Source organism: Euphorbia lathyris, chromosome 2, assembly GCF_963576675.1.
Source record: "Euphorbia lathyris chromosome 2, ddEupLath1.1, whole genome shotgun sequence".
Classification (NCBI taxonomy): domain Eukaryota; kingdom Viridiplantae; phylum Streptophyta; class Magnoliopsida; order Malpighiales; family Euphorbiaceae; genus Euphorbia; species Euphorbia lathyris.
The window spans coordinates 96,443,325-96,459,658 of NC_088911.1; the positions used below are offsets into that span (position 1 = coordinate 96,443,325).

Genomic DNA, 16,334 nt, shown 5'->3' on the forward strand with positions numbered 1-16,334 from the left:
AACAAATATGAAAAATGTCATAATATATTTTTACAAATACAAATATTGACTAGTATATTTTGAAATACCTAGGATTTTTAAAGTAATTATTTATCTCAAATAAATAATCAAAGAGAGTAGCATTTACCACAGTTTTAAATACCTTACCCAATTCTGAGATACCTCCTTTATTTCCCTTTACTCAAATTATTAAGTGGTTGAAACTTGACCATATAGTTTTTAGGAAATTAATTTTGTCACAGTCAATGGTAGGTAATTTATAAACACTCCCAATCATATATTCTTCATGAATTCTTAAACTAGAGGGGTTAACGAATCGAAACCGATACCAAACTTAGATAAACTGAGCATTGGGATAACAGAGTACAGGGGGAGAAGCTTTATGTTTAAAGTTTGTAATTCAAACTTTGGATTCATATTTTTCAAATCATTTTCGGTGCTCTTGTACCAATGGTCATTAATTACTTTATTTTAAATTAAAAATTAACTAAATATATATAATAATTAAAAAATAATCAAACTTGTTTATGAACTTTCAAACTGAACTTGAAGTTCTCGGCTCGTTAATGTCTCGAGTCCATCCCGAGCTCAAGCCAAACCCACTCGTATCGAGTTTTAACCGAACTTTAACCGAGTCGAGCTTAAACATTTTATAAGCTACTAGCTAATTAACACTCCTACTTTAAACAATGAAACAACAATACAAACTTAAGGTAAATCTGGATTTCGATAGTGTATACAGAAAACAAAACGAAAGTCACCTTAACTTTGGATCAACAAAAAAGAAAACAACAATCAAGTAGATCCACCAAACACAAACAATCATACCCTTTTTCTTCACTTAGCATCTAAGACATGAAAAGAAAGCAACAGCCTACTTAAAATGGACAAGACACACACAGTCCTAAGTGAGAAATAAGGCAGGCTGTTATGGTCAATAAGTCATAATGAATATTTTACCCAAATTATGAAACAATCCAAATTACAACAATCATATTCATATGATCTAAATATGCACCCGTGAATGTGAATAAGAACCAACAAGTTATAAATATGAACCAAATGAGTACAGTGGTCACCGAATTAAATGAATTGACAGAGAGCACATGAATACAATAAACATGTCACTATCTAATCTAATGTTAGATAAAAAACGTGAGGTAAAGAATTCATCATAAACTACTTCATATTTTAACACAAATGCCTCAGAGTTTAAGCAATTTCCTTACAGAAACCAAGTGCCTTTATCTCTTCATCTGCAAGCCTCCGAAATAGCGTATAAATCTACCACCAGAACCATAAACATCTGCCAAGACATGGAAGGCAAGGCTCCTGTTGAAATTGGCACTAGAGGAACTATTGGAGCCCTCATTATGCAAGAAATGAAGTATTTCAATCAGCTTGAATCGAGTTGTCGACAAAGCTCGAATAAACCCGAGTTCCATACGACAGGACCAGCTTCAAAATCTGCAAATGTTTCAGTGATGACAGCTGCGAAAAGGAAAAAGAAAGGAGGTAGCAGGATGCTACCAAGAATGTGTTCTATGGTGGAAGTATCAGACAACAACAAACGGCCAGTTGGGACTTCAGGATTCAATTACAGGAACCTAAAATCTGATGTCAAGAAGTTGCAGACTTAGAGAATGCTCTCGGATAGCTTTGAGAAACCAAGCTTCCTGAGTTTGCTGGTTATAGGGCTAGCCCATGCTTTATCAGGATGACCGCATTTGATGTCCACAACTTCAACAATGTTAGTTCCTTTCTTGTTAGTTTTGTCCCTACTAGGAGTTCTATCTAATGTAACATTCTCCGAACGGAGGATTGGGATTCGATGTGAACCCTTTGAGCAGCTTTTCGACTTTCGGGGTGTTTGGGGGCTCCTAGTATTGATATTTCTGCTGCTACTGCTGCTTGCTTCATCTAAAGATTTTCTAGTTGTGCTGCTAACTGAAACAGGAACTGCTACAGGCTTATGCTTATCATGATGTGAAACCGATGCTGCCTGTGATGAAGTTTTGATGGATTCTAGTTCCCTTGTCATCAGAGCACTGATTGTTCCGGTTGTCCCCACCCGGATGGATCCTCCACCCCCCTTGATCTCTTCAAGTTTCTGAACCATCTTTCTTTAAATTGTCAGTAGAGCCAAAATTGCAGCTTCTTAGCCCTCAAAGATTGTATATAGTACTTTACTGTAACCAATTTAATCTTTTAATCCTGTTATACAATAGAATGCTGCATTCAGATTCAGATACAGACAATATCATTTAGCCAAAAGATTATCATCAAACAAGTTTACAAATGTTTGAGTATACTCTACTGTAATGCACACACAAGTGAAATTAATCTTTCATCTTGATGGATAAACACAAATCTTAGATAAAAGGAGTTAAACAAAGTATTATTTGTCAGAATTTATCAATAAAACAAGGAATCAAGTGTAGGAAGCAACAAATCCAGACTGATGAAGCTGTAACAGTTGTTACAGTCATTATTATAAACAAGGAGGGCAGATGTTGTATGCAAGAAAGAGGTTCAATATTACATCTCAAAGCATAAAAGGAGTAGGGACGTAAACTGGGCGGAGCAGGGATTACATTCCCCATTCCAGTTCCCCGACCTACCGGGGATTCCCCGTCCTCGAAACCTAAATGGCACAATTTTGAGTTTGAGTTGAGCGGCGGAAAAGAAGAATAAGATTAACCTAACCTAATAAAAGTAAATGTTAAACCGAAAATTAATCGGAATTCCCCAAGTAACTTGGGAATGGGTATGGGGATACCTATCCCCGTCCCCGCCTATGGGGGTACAAAACAATCTACATCTCCGCCCCATGGAATTCTAGTCGGGAATCCCCGTCCCGTTTAGAACCCTAAAAAAGAGATATAATCCAGCAAGTGGTTTATTACATTCATCTAGTAGTGTCCACAAATGTCAGGAACTTGGACCAGAAGATTCTATTAAATAGTAAATTAAAATGCTCATTAACACCTCCCATTTCTGAACCAACACAACATCTAAGGGACCATGACCCTTTCAACAACACATCTTGAAACTTTTTGCAATTACATAATTACATCAACAGCAACAAGCAAAACATGGTTATGATGATTAATTGATTATGCACATGATAAGAGAAAAGGAACCAATTTGCTTCAAGTAAAGTAAAGAAATTACTCCAAATCAATTCCATCAATCTAAGGGGAAAATAGACCAGAATCTAGCGATAAAAACAACGACATTCTATCAACAAACCCAACAATCAATAATCATTGAATCTAAAACAAGAGCATCAATTTCACATTATTGTAACATCAAGAATATCATAAATTGCCTTGAAATTAGAAAAGAACAAACAATGTAATTCAGAATGAGAATTCAGGAGATACCCAGTGAATGAGCAGAAAATGAATCTGAACGGAACAGAACAGAAAAATGAAACAAATTAGAAACTTGTGGGCTGAATCAGCACGTGGTATGAGTGATAATGTCGCCTAAATAAACAGCAAATATGTAATTTAATCTAATATTCATTTGCTATCAAAATCTCACTTTTCCCAAAGCAGTTGTGCGTCTTTTCTTTCTATCAGTTTTGCTTCAGCGACTGGTCAAATCCGGACCAATAATTGGAGCAGTGAGTCTGACTTTCCGCGTGTTCAAACTTAAAACACTGCGTTTTGGAGTTATTTCACTCCGCATAAAGCTCAAATTCGTCCCTACCCTCAGATCGGATATCAATGAGTTTACTAATTTAAAAGTCTTTAGCTTTTTTCCTATATGAAATGCTGCAAATTTCATCAATTTTAACCTTACCTGCGAAAATAGGAAAATTTGGTTTGAATTTATTTAACTCACTTCCTACCTTTCAAATATTATTAATAAAATTAATTATATATAAGATATTTAGTGTATTATTAATAAAATTATAAAAATTCTATTTAAATAATAAAAACTAAATCTGTGTTAATAAAAAATATGACAAAATATTTAAAATATTTATTGTAGTATTAATATAGTTAAAAAAAAAACCAACAAAAAACAACCATATAAAGTTGGTTTCAGTGGTTAAAAGCCTCAAATCGCTTAAACTAGATATCGAGATCGAGTCAAACCATTCTTTTCAAATTTTCGATAACGTGTGGTTAAAATTGATTTGCTTGGAAACATTAGGATTAAATTTGCAGTATTTCATTCATTAAGGCTAAATCTGCATTTCACTTAATAATAGACCAAAACTCACCACAACCATTCATATAATGAGACATAATATAATTACTCGTAGGGGAGAAAGAACAAAAAACTACAAATAAATGAGAAACTATCAAATCTAAAAAAAAAAAACAAAACAAAAAGCAACGAATTGAATTTATCTATTAACTAAACGTCGAAAGAAAATCCCAAAACCTTCATATTAAAATAAAATTATATTTTTTTATGTGAAATCATTAATAACATAATTTTTGTAGAAATAAATCTGAACTTTTGCTATTGTTTGTATGTTAGAAAATATTGTGCTATAAAATATTTTTCAGATTTTTATGTTTGTTTGGTTAAGAAAATAACTCAACGGAAAATTTTAGATTGGTAAAAAAAAAATTTATGGAAAAAGTGAGAAAAATGTTTTCCCATTTTTAAAAGATGTAAAATATTTTTCTAAACTTTTGAAACTCTACTCCATTCCTTCGTATTATGAAAATTAAACTTCAATTAACGCTTCAAAATGAAAACATTCAAGAATTAAAGTTGTTTAGAATCACATTTATCATGGAACCACATTTTTTTTTATTTTCGAAATTACAATTTTTGGAGCTTTCTCTCCTAACTAAACAACGCCTAAATAACCTCAAAACAAATACGACAGAGAATTAAAGTTATTTAGAACATTATCAATTCTTAATTTATTTTTTTTATTTATAGGTCATCAACGGTCACGTAAAGGCGTTAATTGAAGTTTGTTGGCCATAATGTTAGAAAGTGTAAAGTTTGGTGACTTTTATCTTACATCGTGAAGTTTAGTGGTCATATTATGAAAATGAGCAATGTTAAATGTCCATGGGTGTAATTTACCGGTTTAATGAATATAAACTTGAGGTGATATTTAAATCTCTATAATTGATAATATTAATTTAAATATACACAATAGTAAAGGATAAGAGAGATTTTGACACCTAGAGTTTTAATTACAATGATAATTTAAATATACACAATAGTAAAGGATAAGAGAGATTTTGACATCTGGAGTTTTAATTCAACCCTTCGATAGGCAGGAATCAAGCCTCTCTTAAGTTTACAGGTGTATGTAGCGTTCAGCATGTTCCTTTATAAATAGGCTTTAGACCTTTAGTTGATGTATTTCACATTCTCAAGGCTAGTTAACTAGGAGGTGTAACTTAGGCTTTGAGTTTGTGTGAGAGAACGAGGGTTTTTTTGTTACAGTTTTGTCCGTCCAAAAATTGTAATCTTTTGATAGTGGAGATTTAAGAGGCATACGGGTTCCGTGGTTTTATCTCATATTGAAGTGGTTTCACGCTAAAATTGTTGTGTGCCTTTATTGCTTTTCTCAATTATTTATTTGTGTGGGTGTGTGTGTTTGTTTGTTTGGCCCTAGAAGAACCCTTATGGGTTGAGAGGGATACAAATTGAAGATGGAATAATTTCATTCACTCTTGATGTTGTTAATAGGGCAAGTGGTTTGACAAAAAGGATAAAGAGTTTTCTTATGATATAGATTCTGATACATCAGTTTCAGTAGTAGCTGTAGAGATGATTGAACAATTGGATTTCTCATGTGAGGATATAGCTATTATTGTTCTTGTTAATGGAAATCAGACAACAGTCTTGTTAATGGAAATCAGACAACAGAATAATAACTTATTGAGTTGGAATTGGATGACGAGGTCAGATGACAGCAGTAACAAGCTCTATGACGAGTTCAGATGACAAAACTTTGGAAGATACTCTGCCGTTGTTTAACAACAGAGATCAAGAGGAGGATGAGCTAAAGCTGCAGCTTGATGCTATTCATATACACTATGTTAAGTGCTTTCAACAACTCCTGAAGAATGTATCTATCATTTGATGTTCTAGATTTCTGATAAATGATGCACAGATTAAGTGCTTTCTGAATAATCTTAAATGTTTTCAGAATTATCTCAATTTGTGTTGTTCATCACAGAAAAATCTTTACATAATAGAGAATCTAATCTGTATATATGAAACATATATGCTGTTTTACATTAATCGCGGTTTTCTAATAACATTAGCGGTTAATGTGACTTTCTCCAGAAGCGCAAACATCAGCCAATTTTATTGCAGAGAAGGGCTTTGTCAATGGCTGCCATTTTGCTGCAAGATGAGAAGAAACTTGCCTCATGGTTGGACGAGATTGCGGATTCTCACTCAAGCATGCAGTTGCAAGTTTTGTAACTTGTACAACTCCTTCTGCTACTTTACTTTTTGGTATTTGATCAATCACATCTTCAGTAGTTTATGCTGATCAAGTGACATCATCAACAATGAAGATGATGAAGAAAGAGATGAAACTAAATCACCTGGATGCCTTCCCATTAATATTTCAAGGGTCACCACTCCAAAACTGAAGACATCACATTTTTCATATACCATCATTGTGTAAGCTAGCTCTGCAAAAGATAACCCAAAGTAATCAGAACAGTGTAGAGAGGAGCATGCAATTCAGAAAATTAAGTTGTTGCATACCTGGTGCAGTGTACCCGAATGTGCCTGCGAATGAGGTCCAATTTGATGAGTCTGGCAACAGAAGTCTAGCTGTGCCGAAAGCATCAAATTCTGAATCCAATAGAACATTATTTCTGGAAATGCCTCTATGAATGATTGGAGGAAAGCAGTCATGGTGCATATAGGCCAATGCATTAGCTATTCCTTTGATAACATTCAGCCCCTTGAACCAATCCAACTCCGTTGCTCGGTCATCGTAGCTTAAGATATGCCTCAGGCTTCCTCTTTCAATCAACTCATAACCCCTTTGCTTTTTGGTAACTCAATTATGTGGTTTGGAAGTCCTTATTCACACACAAAATGAGACCTCCTGATCCAAAAGATAGTTGCAAGCAAACTAAACTAGATGTAAATGTTCGTTAACCTAAAACAAAATGTAACAGTGAAGATTGACCATGTCCATTCTTTAACGATCTATTGCCATGCCCAGAACGCAGAGGAAAGATAATCTCAGAAGGTTCAGTTTCTTAAGAAAAATCAAGGCAAGCAGGTATACAAAAAGTATGCCTACTCAGCAGTAATTTCATGCTCATAGCAGATATTGAACAAGCATGGACATCAAAAGTAAAGATGGCTCTAATATAGCCAGAAATATAAACACGAAATCTATCAAATTGAACAAACATGAAGTAATCTTCATTAATGGGAGTGAAATGAAGAAATTACAAGAAGAAGAAGAAACTGTAACCAGAGAAGAGAGAGAGCCGGAAACAGAAAAGAGAAAAAGAGTCGTATTGTTTTCGTGATCGTTGGGTAGGCTATAACAGCCTATTTATATCCAACAACTAAAAGTCTAATTACATCTTTAATCCCTAAACTTATACAATTTGACTAACTACCCCAAATCCTAAATAAACTAATATCCCCCTCAAGCTGGACTACACAAAGTCTTAAGTCCAAGCTTGCTGACCAAATCTGTAAATTGTGGTTTGTGGAGAGCTTTAGTCATAAGATCTGCAAGTTGAAGATGTGTAGAAATCTGCAGTAAATGCACAACCCCTTGCTGCACCTTTTCCCTTACAAAATGACAATCAAGCTCAATATGCTTGGTTCTCTCATGAAAAATAGGATTATTAGCTATGTAAATAGCTGACAGATTGTCACAAAAAAAAATTGTAGTTGCTTGTTTATGTTGTATTCCAACAAAATCAAGCATGTAAAGAAACCATTGTACTTCACAGGTTGTCAATGCTAAAGCTCTATATTCTGCCTCGCTTGAGCTTCTTGCAACTGTGGGCTGCTTCTTGCTCTTCCATGATATGAGGGAACCACCAATGAATACTGCAAATGCAGTGACAGACCTTCTGGAATCTACACACCCTGCCCAATCTGAATCACTGAAAGCCTTTAAGTGCAATGTACTCTTCTTGGGATAAAAAATGCCTTGTGCTGGAGTCTTTTTGAGATACCTTAATACCCTGTTAACACCTTGCATATATATATCTGTAGGGCAGTCAAGGAATTGACTCAAGCAACTAACAGCAAAAGAAATATCAGGTCTAGTGTTAGCTAAATAAATCAATTTTCCAACAATCTTTCTATAAAAGGTTTTGTCTTCTAAGGCAGTGCCTTCTTCCTTGGAAAATTTGATCTTGGAATCCATTGGGGTATCTGCTGGTTTGCAATGAACATAACATGTTTCTGCAAGCAAATCCAATATATACTTTCTTTGACAAATAAAAATACCCTCTTTATTCCTAGCTATCTCTAATCCTAAGAAAAACTTTAAGGATCCTAAGTCCTTAATCTTGAATTTCCTGTCTAAAACTCCTTTAATATGATTAATTTCCTCAATATCATTCCCTGTTAGTATAATGTCATCTACATATACTAATAACAATGTCATCTGGTTTCCTTTTCTTTTGATATATAGGGAATGATCAAAAGGACACTTTTGATATTCAAATTCTAAAAGAGTTTCAGACAGTTTTGTAGACCATTGTCTACTGGCTTGTCTTAGGCCATAAAGAGATTTGGTTAACCTGCACACTTTATTATCTCCTTCTACTTTATAACCTAAAGGCAATTCCATATAAACTTCTTCATGTAAATCTCCATGCAAAAATGCATTGTTTACGTCTAATTGAAACAAATTCCAGTCAAATATACTTGCTAAGGCTAAAACTAAACGAACTGTAGACATCTTTACCACATGTGAAAAAGTATCTAAAAAATCTATACCCTCTTGTTGGGTATAACCTTTAGCTACCAACCTAGCTTTACACCTTTCTATAGTCCCATCAGCCTTGTATTTGACTTTATAGACCCATAAACTCCCTATCTTTTTCTTATCTTTAGGTAAAGTTACAATCTCCCAAGTTTTTGGATTTTCTAAGGCCTTAATTTCTGCATCCATAGCATCTTGCCAGCACTGATGCTTAATGGCTTCTGCAAAACTTTTAGGCTCAGTAATACTAGAAACATTGCAAACATATTTTTGATAATTATCAGTAAGATTTTCATATGATAAGACTGAATTTATAGGGTATCTATGAGAAACTGATGGCATGCTGGACTTAACTGTAATAGATTGTGCTGATACTTGATTGCACTTAAAATCCTGTAAATATTCAGGAGCCTTTCTAATCATAGAAGACCTTCTAACAACATTATCAACATTAGGCTGAGAATTCTGTGTAACAGTTTCTCTAAGAACAATGTCCTGCACAATATTATTATCATCAATAACATCTTGTGTTGTGTGTGTGTCAGGTGTTAAATGTGTTGAATTATCTACAATATCATCATGTCGGTCAATTTCTGGAATTATACCAACATTAACAGGCAAAGCATTCATATCATAAGACATAACACCTGTAAAATCAATATTGGGAACAATATGCACTCCCCCTGTATGAGATTGTGTTAAATAAGGAAAAACAGTCTCATAAAAAGAAACCTCTCTAGACACAACATATTTTCTGTCTGTCAAATCATAGAGTCTATAACCTTTAACATTAGATGCAAATCCTACGAAAATGCAAGCATGAGATTTTGGATCAAATTTTGTATACTTAGGAGTAAGAATTGTCACAAAACTGAGACATCCAAAAACTCTCAAAACATCATAGTTTGGTTTCTGTTGAAACAAAACTTCATGTGGAGTAGTATTATTCAAAAGTGGAGTAGGAATGATATCAAATGAACAGCATGAAGAATACAATCTGACCAGAAATGCAAAGGTAAGCCTGCTTGCAATTTTAAAGCCCTGGCTATATTCAAAATATGTTGGTGTTTTCTCTCAACCACACTATTTTGTTGAGGTGTGTATGGACAAGTAGTTTGATGTACTATGCCTTTGCTTTGATAAAATTCATGTAAATGCAACTCAAAAGCATTATCAAACCTGAGAATTCTAATAGATGCACCAAATTGCGTAGAAACAAGATTACAAAAACTCTTGATAGCATTAGATGCTTCACCTTTAGATTTCAACAAAAATACCCATGTAAATCTACTAAAATCATCCACTATAGTAAGAAAATATCTATAATCAGATAAAGAAGGCTGTTTTATTGGACCCCAAACATCAACATGTACAAGATCAAAGCAATTTTCTGTTATAGTCTCACTATTAGGAAAAGGAAGTCTCTTCTGTTTTGCTAAGGGACAAATAGTGCAAACAGAAGTATTACAACATTTTACATTAGTATTTTCAGTAGATAAAAGCTGCAATCTACCAGTAGACAAATGACCTAATCTATAATGCCATAAAGGAAATTCATCTATAGTCTTAGTTGACACCGATTTATTATTACTAGTACAACTATATATGTTTGAATCATATGCATTCTGTGTCAAAATGTATAGACCATTCCTGAGTTCAGCTATACCAGTCCTCTTCAAAGTCTGCTTGTCCTGCAATAGACAGAGATTATGGGTAACTATTACCTCATAATTCATGTCCTGCAGTAATCTACTAATAGAAACTAAATTGCAGTGAAACTTAGGTATGTAAAGTACATGTGTAACTAATAAATCAGGTGTTAATTGAACTGATCCAGCTCTATTCACATACACAAAAGTACCATTAGGCATATTAACACGCATAGTAGGAATATTCACAACATCAAACATATATCTCAAGTCAATAGCAACATGATCTGTTGCTCCAGAATCAATAATCCAATGCACAGGTGATCTTGTATCACAATGTAAAATATGTGCAGAAGTTGAATTGTGTGTACCTTGATAAGTGGCATTAGCAAAGTCTGACTGTAAGGTAGGACCTGCTGAAGCAGCAGAAGAAAAACCAATAGGTTGAGCAGAAAATGTATTCACTGAAGTTGATTGAGAACCTTGAAACCCTGAACCTTGTGACTGCATTGGTCTCTGCTCAAACCTTTGCATCATCTGCATAAGAGTGTTATACTTCTCAGCTGGAATGCTAATATTCCCAGCAGATGACCCTGACCTGCAGCAGCATATCCATATCCCTGTGTCTGTCCTATATTGACACTATCCCCAGATCCAGACATAGCCCCTTCATTTTGTGTAGTAACATTAGCCACCACTGCCTTTTTCCCTTTAAAATTTGGTGGGTATCCATGCTTTTGATAGCATTGATCCACAGTATGCCACTCTTTTCCACAGTGACTACACTTCTTTATATTCCCTTTCTTGAATTGATATGAACCCTTATTCTGATTAGACTGATATGCATAATTGACAGAAACATTAGGCAAATTACCAAGAATCCCTGCATCTACACCTTCATGAATCTGCCTCTCATGTTGTACTACCATGTTAAACACTTTTTCTATCTTAGGCAATGGATCCATCATAAGCACTTGTGTCTTAATCATACTAAAATTTCCATTTAAGCCTCTAAGAAACTTGATTACACAATCTTGAGTTTGTTGCTCTCGAACATTCTTAATAGCAATACATGCACTTTCTTCAGCATTAGGCACACAAGTACAAGTCATGATTGGCCTAAAGTTAACTAATTCTTCCCACACAACAAGCAATTTTGTATAATAATCTGTGACAGAAATATCACCTTGATGTAAAGAAGCAATCTCATCCTGGAGTTCTGCAATCCTCAAATGGTCAGTTTGTGCAAAGCGATCTTTCAAGTTCTGCCAAGCCTTATAAGCAGTTTCAAACCATGTAATACTTGAAGCAATTGAAGCAGAAACTGATGCATTCAACCAATTCATCACCAATTGGTTGCAACGATTCCAAGCCAGCTTATTTGCCTCCTCCACATCTTCTTGAAGCAAGGTCCCATCCACAAACTTCATCTTATTCTTGGCCATTAAAGAGCGCTTGAAAGCTCTGGCCCAAGAATGATAGTCTTTACTGCCGGTTAAAAGTTGTGAAACCAGAGGTTGCACCGAATTCTCGTTGGGATGTATGTAATAGATGCTAGTGGGATTAGCAGATTGATCAAGAATAGTGGTCATTGTAACAAATTTTGGGGAAAAACCAAAAAATTGATCTTTGAAAAAAAATTGAATCAATAAGATCCAGAAGAATAACAACTATTAATCTAACACGAAGATCAATAGAAAAGAAGAACTACGATCTAACAGGAAGATCGTGAAAAGAAACAAGAAGAACAATTTTGAACTAAAATCAAAATTCTCAGAAATCGTACAGAATAGAATCAGCGGAAGTAATTTGTTTTCTCTGATACCATATCAAATTGAACAAACATGATGGCTCTTCATGCAAATCGCGTGGAGAGGATCTACCTCTTCTTCTATACAAAATCCAGGTCTAGTCTTAGTAAGAATTTTACTCACCAATACAACTACATGTTCCATGATTCGTGCATTATGAGCAAAACACATAATCGGTTTTGGTCTCAAAGACGATCTTGAACCATATATACAATCTCCAAAACATGAACGATGGGATGTACTCAATAAATTAGTCTTCTCTTGGATAATTAATGTCATTTCAAATGAATTTGGATGAATTCAAAGAAGCCTTTCGAGATATGTGGAAGAATACATCTAAAAGGTTTGGTGAAAATGACGGTTTCTCTTTTTTCACCTTATACAAGAAATGAGTAAGATTATTCATGGATCTATGTGAATTTCTTCATATTTCACACGATTGACGAAACTTTGGGAAGAAATGATTACTATAACACCTTTACCTTCATGTACTTGTTGTGAGGCTAGGACTATCATACAATTGATATATGTTGAAAATCATTTTATTATAAGTCTCAATTCTGAGTATGAGCATATGTTTGTAGTCAGATTCTACTTATATGAGCTACATACATGTTCCTTTCTCCGTTAATAATGCTGTTCATGTACCTTTGTCTGAAACACAGTTATGGAATAGTATCCCGGGTCATGTATCTTCTAGCCTGGTTCATGTTCCTTTAATCACTCAAATCCACCTTCATTGGTTTCACCTTATTATATACTCTTATATTATTCAATTTGGATGTGACGAATCAACAAAAACTTGAGAAAATCCATATACCAAATGGCTTACCAATGAATATCCATATACTAAATACAAAAACTCTTGGCTTGGCAGATGTATATCAGTTGATAGAAAAAATGCCTATCTCCATCATCTACGAAATTGTGACTTGCTCAAGTATATTATATATATGACTACTTAATGATATAGGAAAAACATTAGTAAAATTTTTGTTCTTCATGACCATAATCAACAAAGTGTATATGAATATTTAATGTTTAATTATTTCTAGGTACTTGATATGTCTAAATCTATCTAACTACTTAATTTTACTCAAATTGCAGAAATTAAAAAGAAGAAGAAAAAATCGAAGCAAGAACATGTCTGATCATACCTCAAAGTTCAACAAAACAAGAAAAGATTACAATTTCAATTGTTGGCAGCCATTGGAACCATCAGGCTCTTGCACGTCTCCTGCCTAAATCATAACAAAGCTTTTCTTGCTACCATTATCTTCTGGAGTCTTTCAATTCTATATTCCAGCCCTATGAATATCCATTGATGCTTTTGTTTTCATGAGCAGCCAAACTTGCTGTCACACACTCATTTGCAGATTCAACACTAATATTTTCTGACATTGTTTCTTCATTGGGAGTCTGATCATTACCTGCAACTGAGTATGAATGACTTTGACATTCACCTAATTCAACACCAACATTCTCAGGATAACAAGTGTGATCTTCCACTTGATTCCTACAGGCATCAAAGCAAGGGCTATGAAGAAGTTCATGTGCCTGCCTTGAAGCCTAGACCGATAACACCTGTCGAGAAGCTTGTGAAGGTAGCTGACTGCCAGATTGAACACACTCTGCTTTCAAAGGGCAGTTAATACAATCAAATTGAACACACCCTGGTTACATTACTAGGACAGTTAATACAATCAAATTCCCTTCCAGCTTTGAAGAATAGGATGAGGAAGACGTGGCAGAACCAAGTCGTTCTGGGGCTATGCAAATGGGGGTGGAATTGATGACGAAGACACGATGGAGGCTGTAGTAATTAATATTTAAGAGTTTGGAACCAACATAAATTTCTATTGAACTTCAGGAAATTTATACATCAATACAGACATCAGTTACAACCGACTTTCATAACTTCTCCTAAACATATGCAATAACTAAATAACTTCTCTTGAATTCAAAATAATTAAATAAAACATTATCTCATAATAAATTAACTAAGGCACATTTCCAACAAACTCCTCCTTGCCTTAGTATTTACAAAACCTTCTGGCTGCTCAACAAAAATTTCTTCAAGAAGATAGCCATTTAGAAAGGCTGATTTAACATCGAATTGGTAAAGCTTCCATCCATTTTTTTGCAGAAGATAGCCATTTCTTCAAGCGTGCAACAGGAGCAAAAGTTTCTGAAAAATCCACACCAAAAACTTGACTGTACCCTTTATCAACTAGCCTCGCTTTGTGTTTGTTGACAAAACCATCAGCATTGAGTTTGGTTCTGAAAACCCATTTAACTCCAATTTTCTTTCTATTTTGAGGCAAGTCAACTAGCTCCCAAGTGTCATTCTTCTCAATCATACGAAACTCCTCTTTCATGGCTTCTATCCATTTGTCATCCTTCTCGGCTTCTTTAAATTCCGAAGGCTCAAAAACAGCAACATTACTTCTTTCATAGATATCAGATAGAGATCTTGTGCCACGAACACGAACATCATCGATCTTTTCATCAAGAATCTGCAAATTTGTTGGAGATTGCCTTTCAAGTGACTCCTCCCAACTCCATTGTTTATCTTCCATGAACTTGACATCTCGGCTCACAATAATTTTCCCATTTTGTGGTTGGAAAATTCTGTAAGCTTTTGAAGTGCTGCTGAACCATGCCTCAAATGGTGTTTTTCCTTGCACAGCTCTAGTGGGCAGCCTGTTTAGTAGAAAAAGTGCAGTACTCGCTGCTTCTGCCCAAAGACTTTTTGGCAATTCCTTTTCATGAAGCATGCATCTAGCCATCTCCATGACACTCCGATTCTTTCTCTCATTTACACCGTTCTGTTGTGGTGTGTAAGGTGTTGTAAGTTTATTGCTAACATGACTTGCTGGTGTTGCTTGCTCATCCTCCATCAAATTCAAGGCAAAACTTTTGGCTTTCATCTTCACTTTAAACACATCTTTGCCCCTTGTATCCTTGATGAAGCACCACTTGTCTTCAAAAATAACTTTGAAGCCCTTTTCAACAAGCTGTCCAACACTAAGCAAGTTTTGATCAATGTCAGGCACGTATAAAACATCAGTAATATGTTTTACACCTGCTAAGCTTTCAATGGCCACTGTTCCTTTTCCTTTCACTGAGATAAACTCACCATTTCCAATTTTGACTTTAGAAATGAGAGTTTTATCTATTTCTGTGAAAAGAGTTTGATCGTTGGTCATGTGATTTGTGCAACCACTATCTATCAACCACGCATCACTGGAGATGTTGTTAATTGCAAAACACGTTGCCACAAAGAGTTGCTCTTCATCTTGTTCTTTTGTAACTTTTGCGGCTTCACTTTGTTGTGATCTGCAAACCTTTTCCATGTGGCCCATATTACCACATTTTCTGCACTTGATGTCAGGCCGCCACCATCATCTTTTTGCCATATGATTCATCTTCTTGCAATGTGGGCAAGGTGTGCTCACATCATTTTTGTTATCACTGCTGAACTTGTTCTTCTTCTTCTCCTTGTAATTTTTGTCTTCGCTGCCTCCTGGACTTTCAGCTTTGGCCTTGAAAGCACCCTCTACCATTTCTTCTTTTCTCATCATTCTCCTTTGCTCTTGAGCATGTAAAGCATTCACTAATTCTGCCAAAGATATGTTTGACAGATCTTTAGACTCCTCCAAAGAAGAAATCTTAGACTCATATTTTTCTGGCAAAGTAACAAGGATTTTTTGGACAATTCTCTCATCAGAGAACTCCTTACCAAGCAGCCTGACTTTGTTAACAATGCCTAGCAACTTGTCAGAATAATCTTTAATAGTTTCTGACTCCCTCATCTTCAGCATCTCAAATTCTCTAATCAAATTGAGCACCTGCATGTTCTTGGTTCTTTCATTTCCCTGGTACTCCTTCTTGATGTAGTCCCATATTTCTTTTGCTGATTCCAGACTCATAATTCTAGTAAATATGGTGTTG

The 16,334-nt window shown here is 35.0% G+C and overlaps 1 protein-coding gene across 2 annotated transcripts; it reads right to left on the minus strand.

Moving 5' to 3' along the window:
• Window positions 1–1,027: 1,027 nt before the first annotated feature.
• Window positions 1,028–3,619, minus strand: LOC136219045 (uncharacterized). 2 transcript variants are annotated; one of them, XM_066006266.1, is made up of 2 exons: window positions 3,387–3,619; window positions 1,028–2,232 (listed from the first exon to the last, which is right to left on the minus strand). In XM_066006266.1, the coding sequence occupies exon 2, from the start codon at window positions 2,117–2,119 to the stop codon at window positions 1,637–1,639; it is 483 nt and encodes a 160-aa protein (XP_065862338.1). In that variant the 5' UTR covers window positions 2,120–2,232; window positions 3,387–3,619; the 3' UTR covers window positions 1,028–1,636. The 2 variants fall into 2 exon arrangements, with proteins under 2 accessions (XP_065862338.1, XP_065862337.1); XM_066006265.1 differs by having other exon boundaries at window positions 1,028–2,214; window positions 3,387–3,618.
• Between the last annotated feature and the right edge of the window lie 12,715 nt (window positions 3,620–16,334).

Bases quoted from the DNA above. Each gene is read 5' to 3' on its own strand.
- LOC136219045 (XM_066006266.1), bottom strand. From the start codon at position 2,119: ATGGTTCAGAAACTTGAAGAGATCAAGGGGGGTGGAGGATCCATCCGG.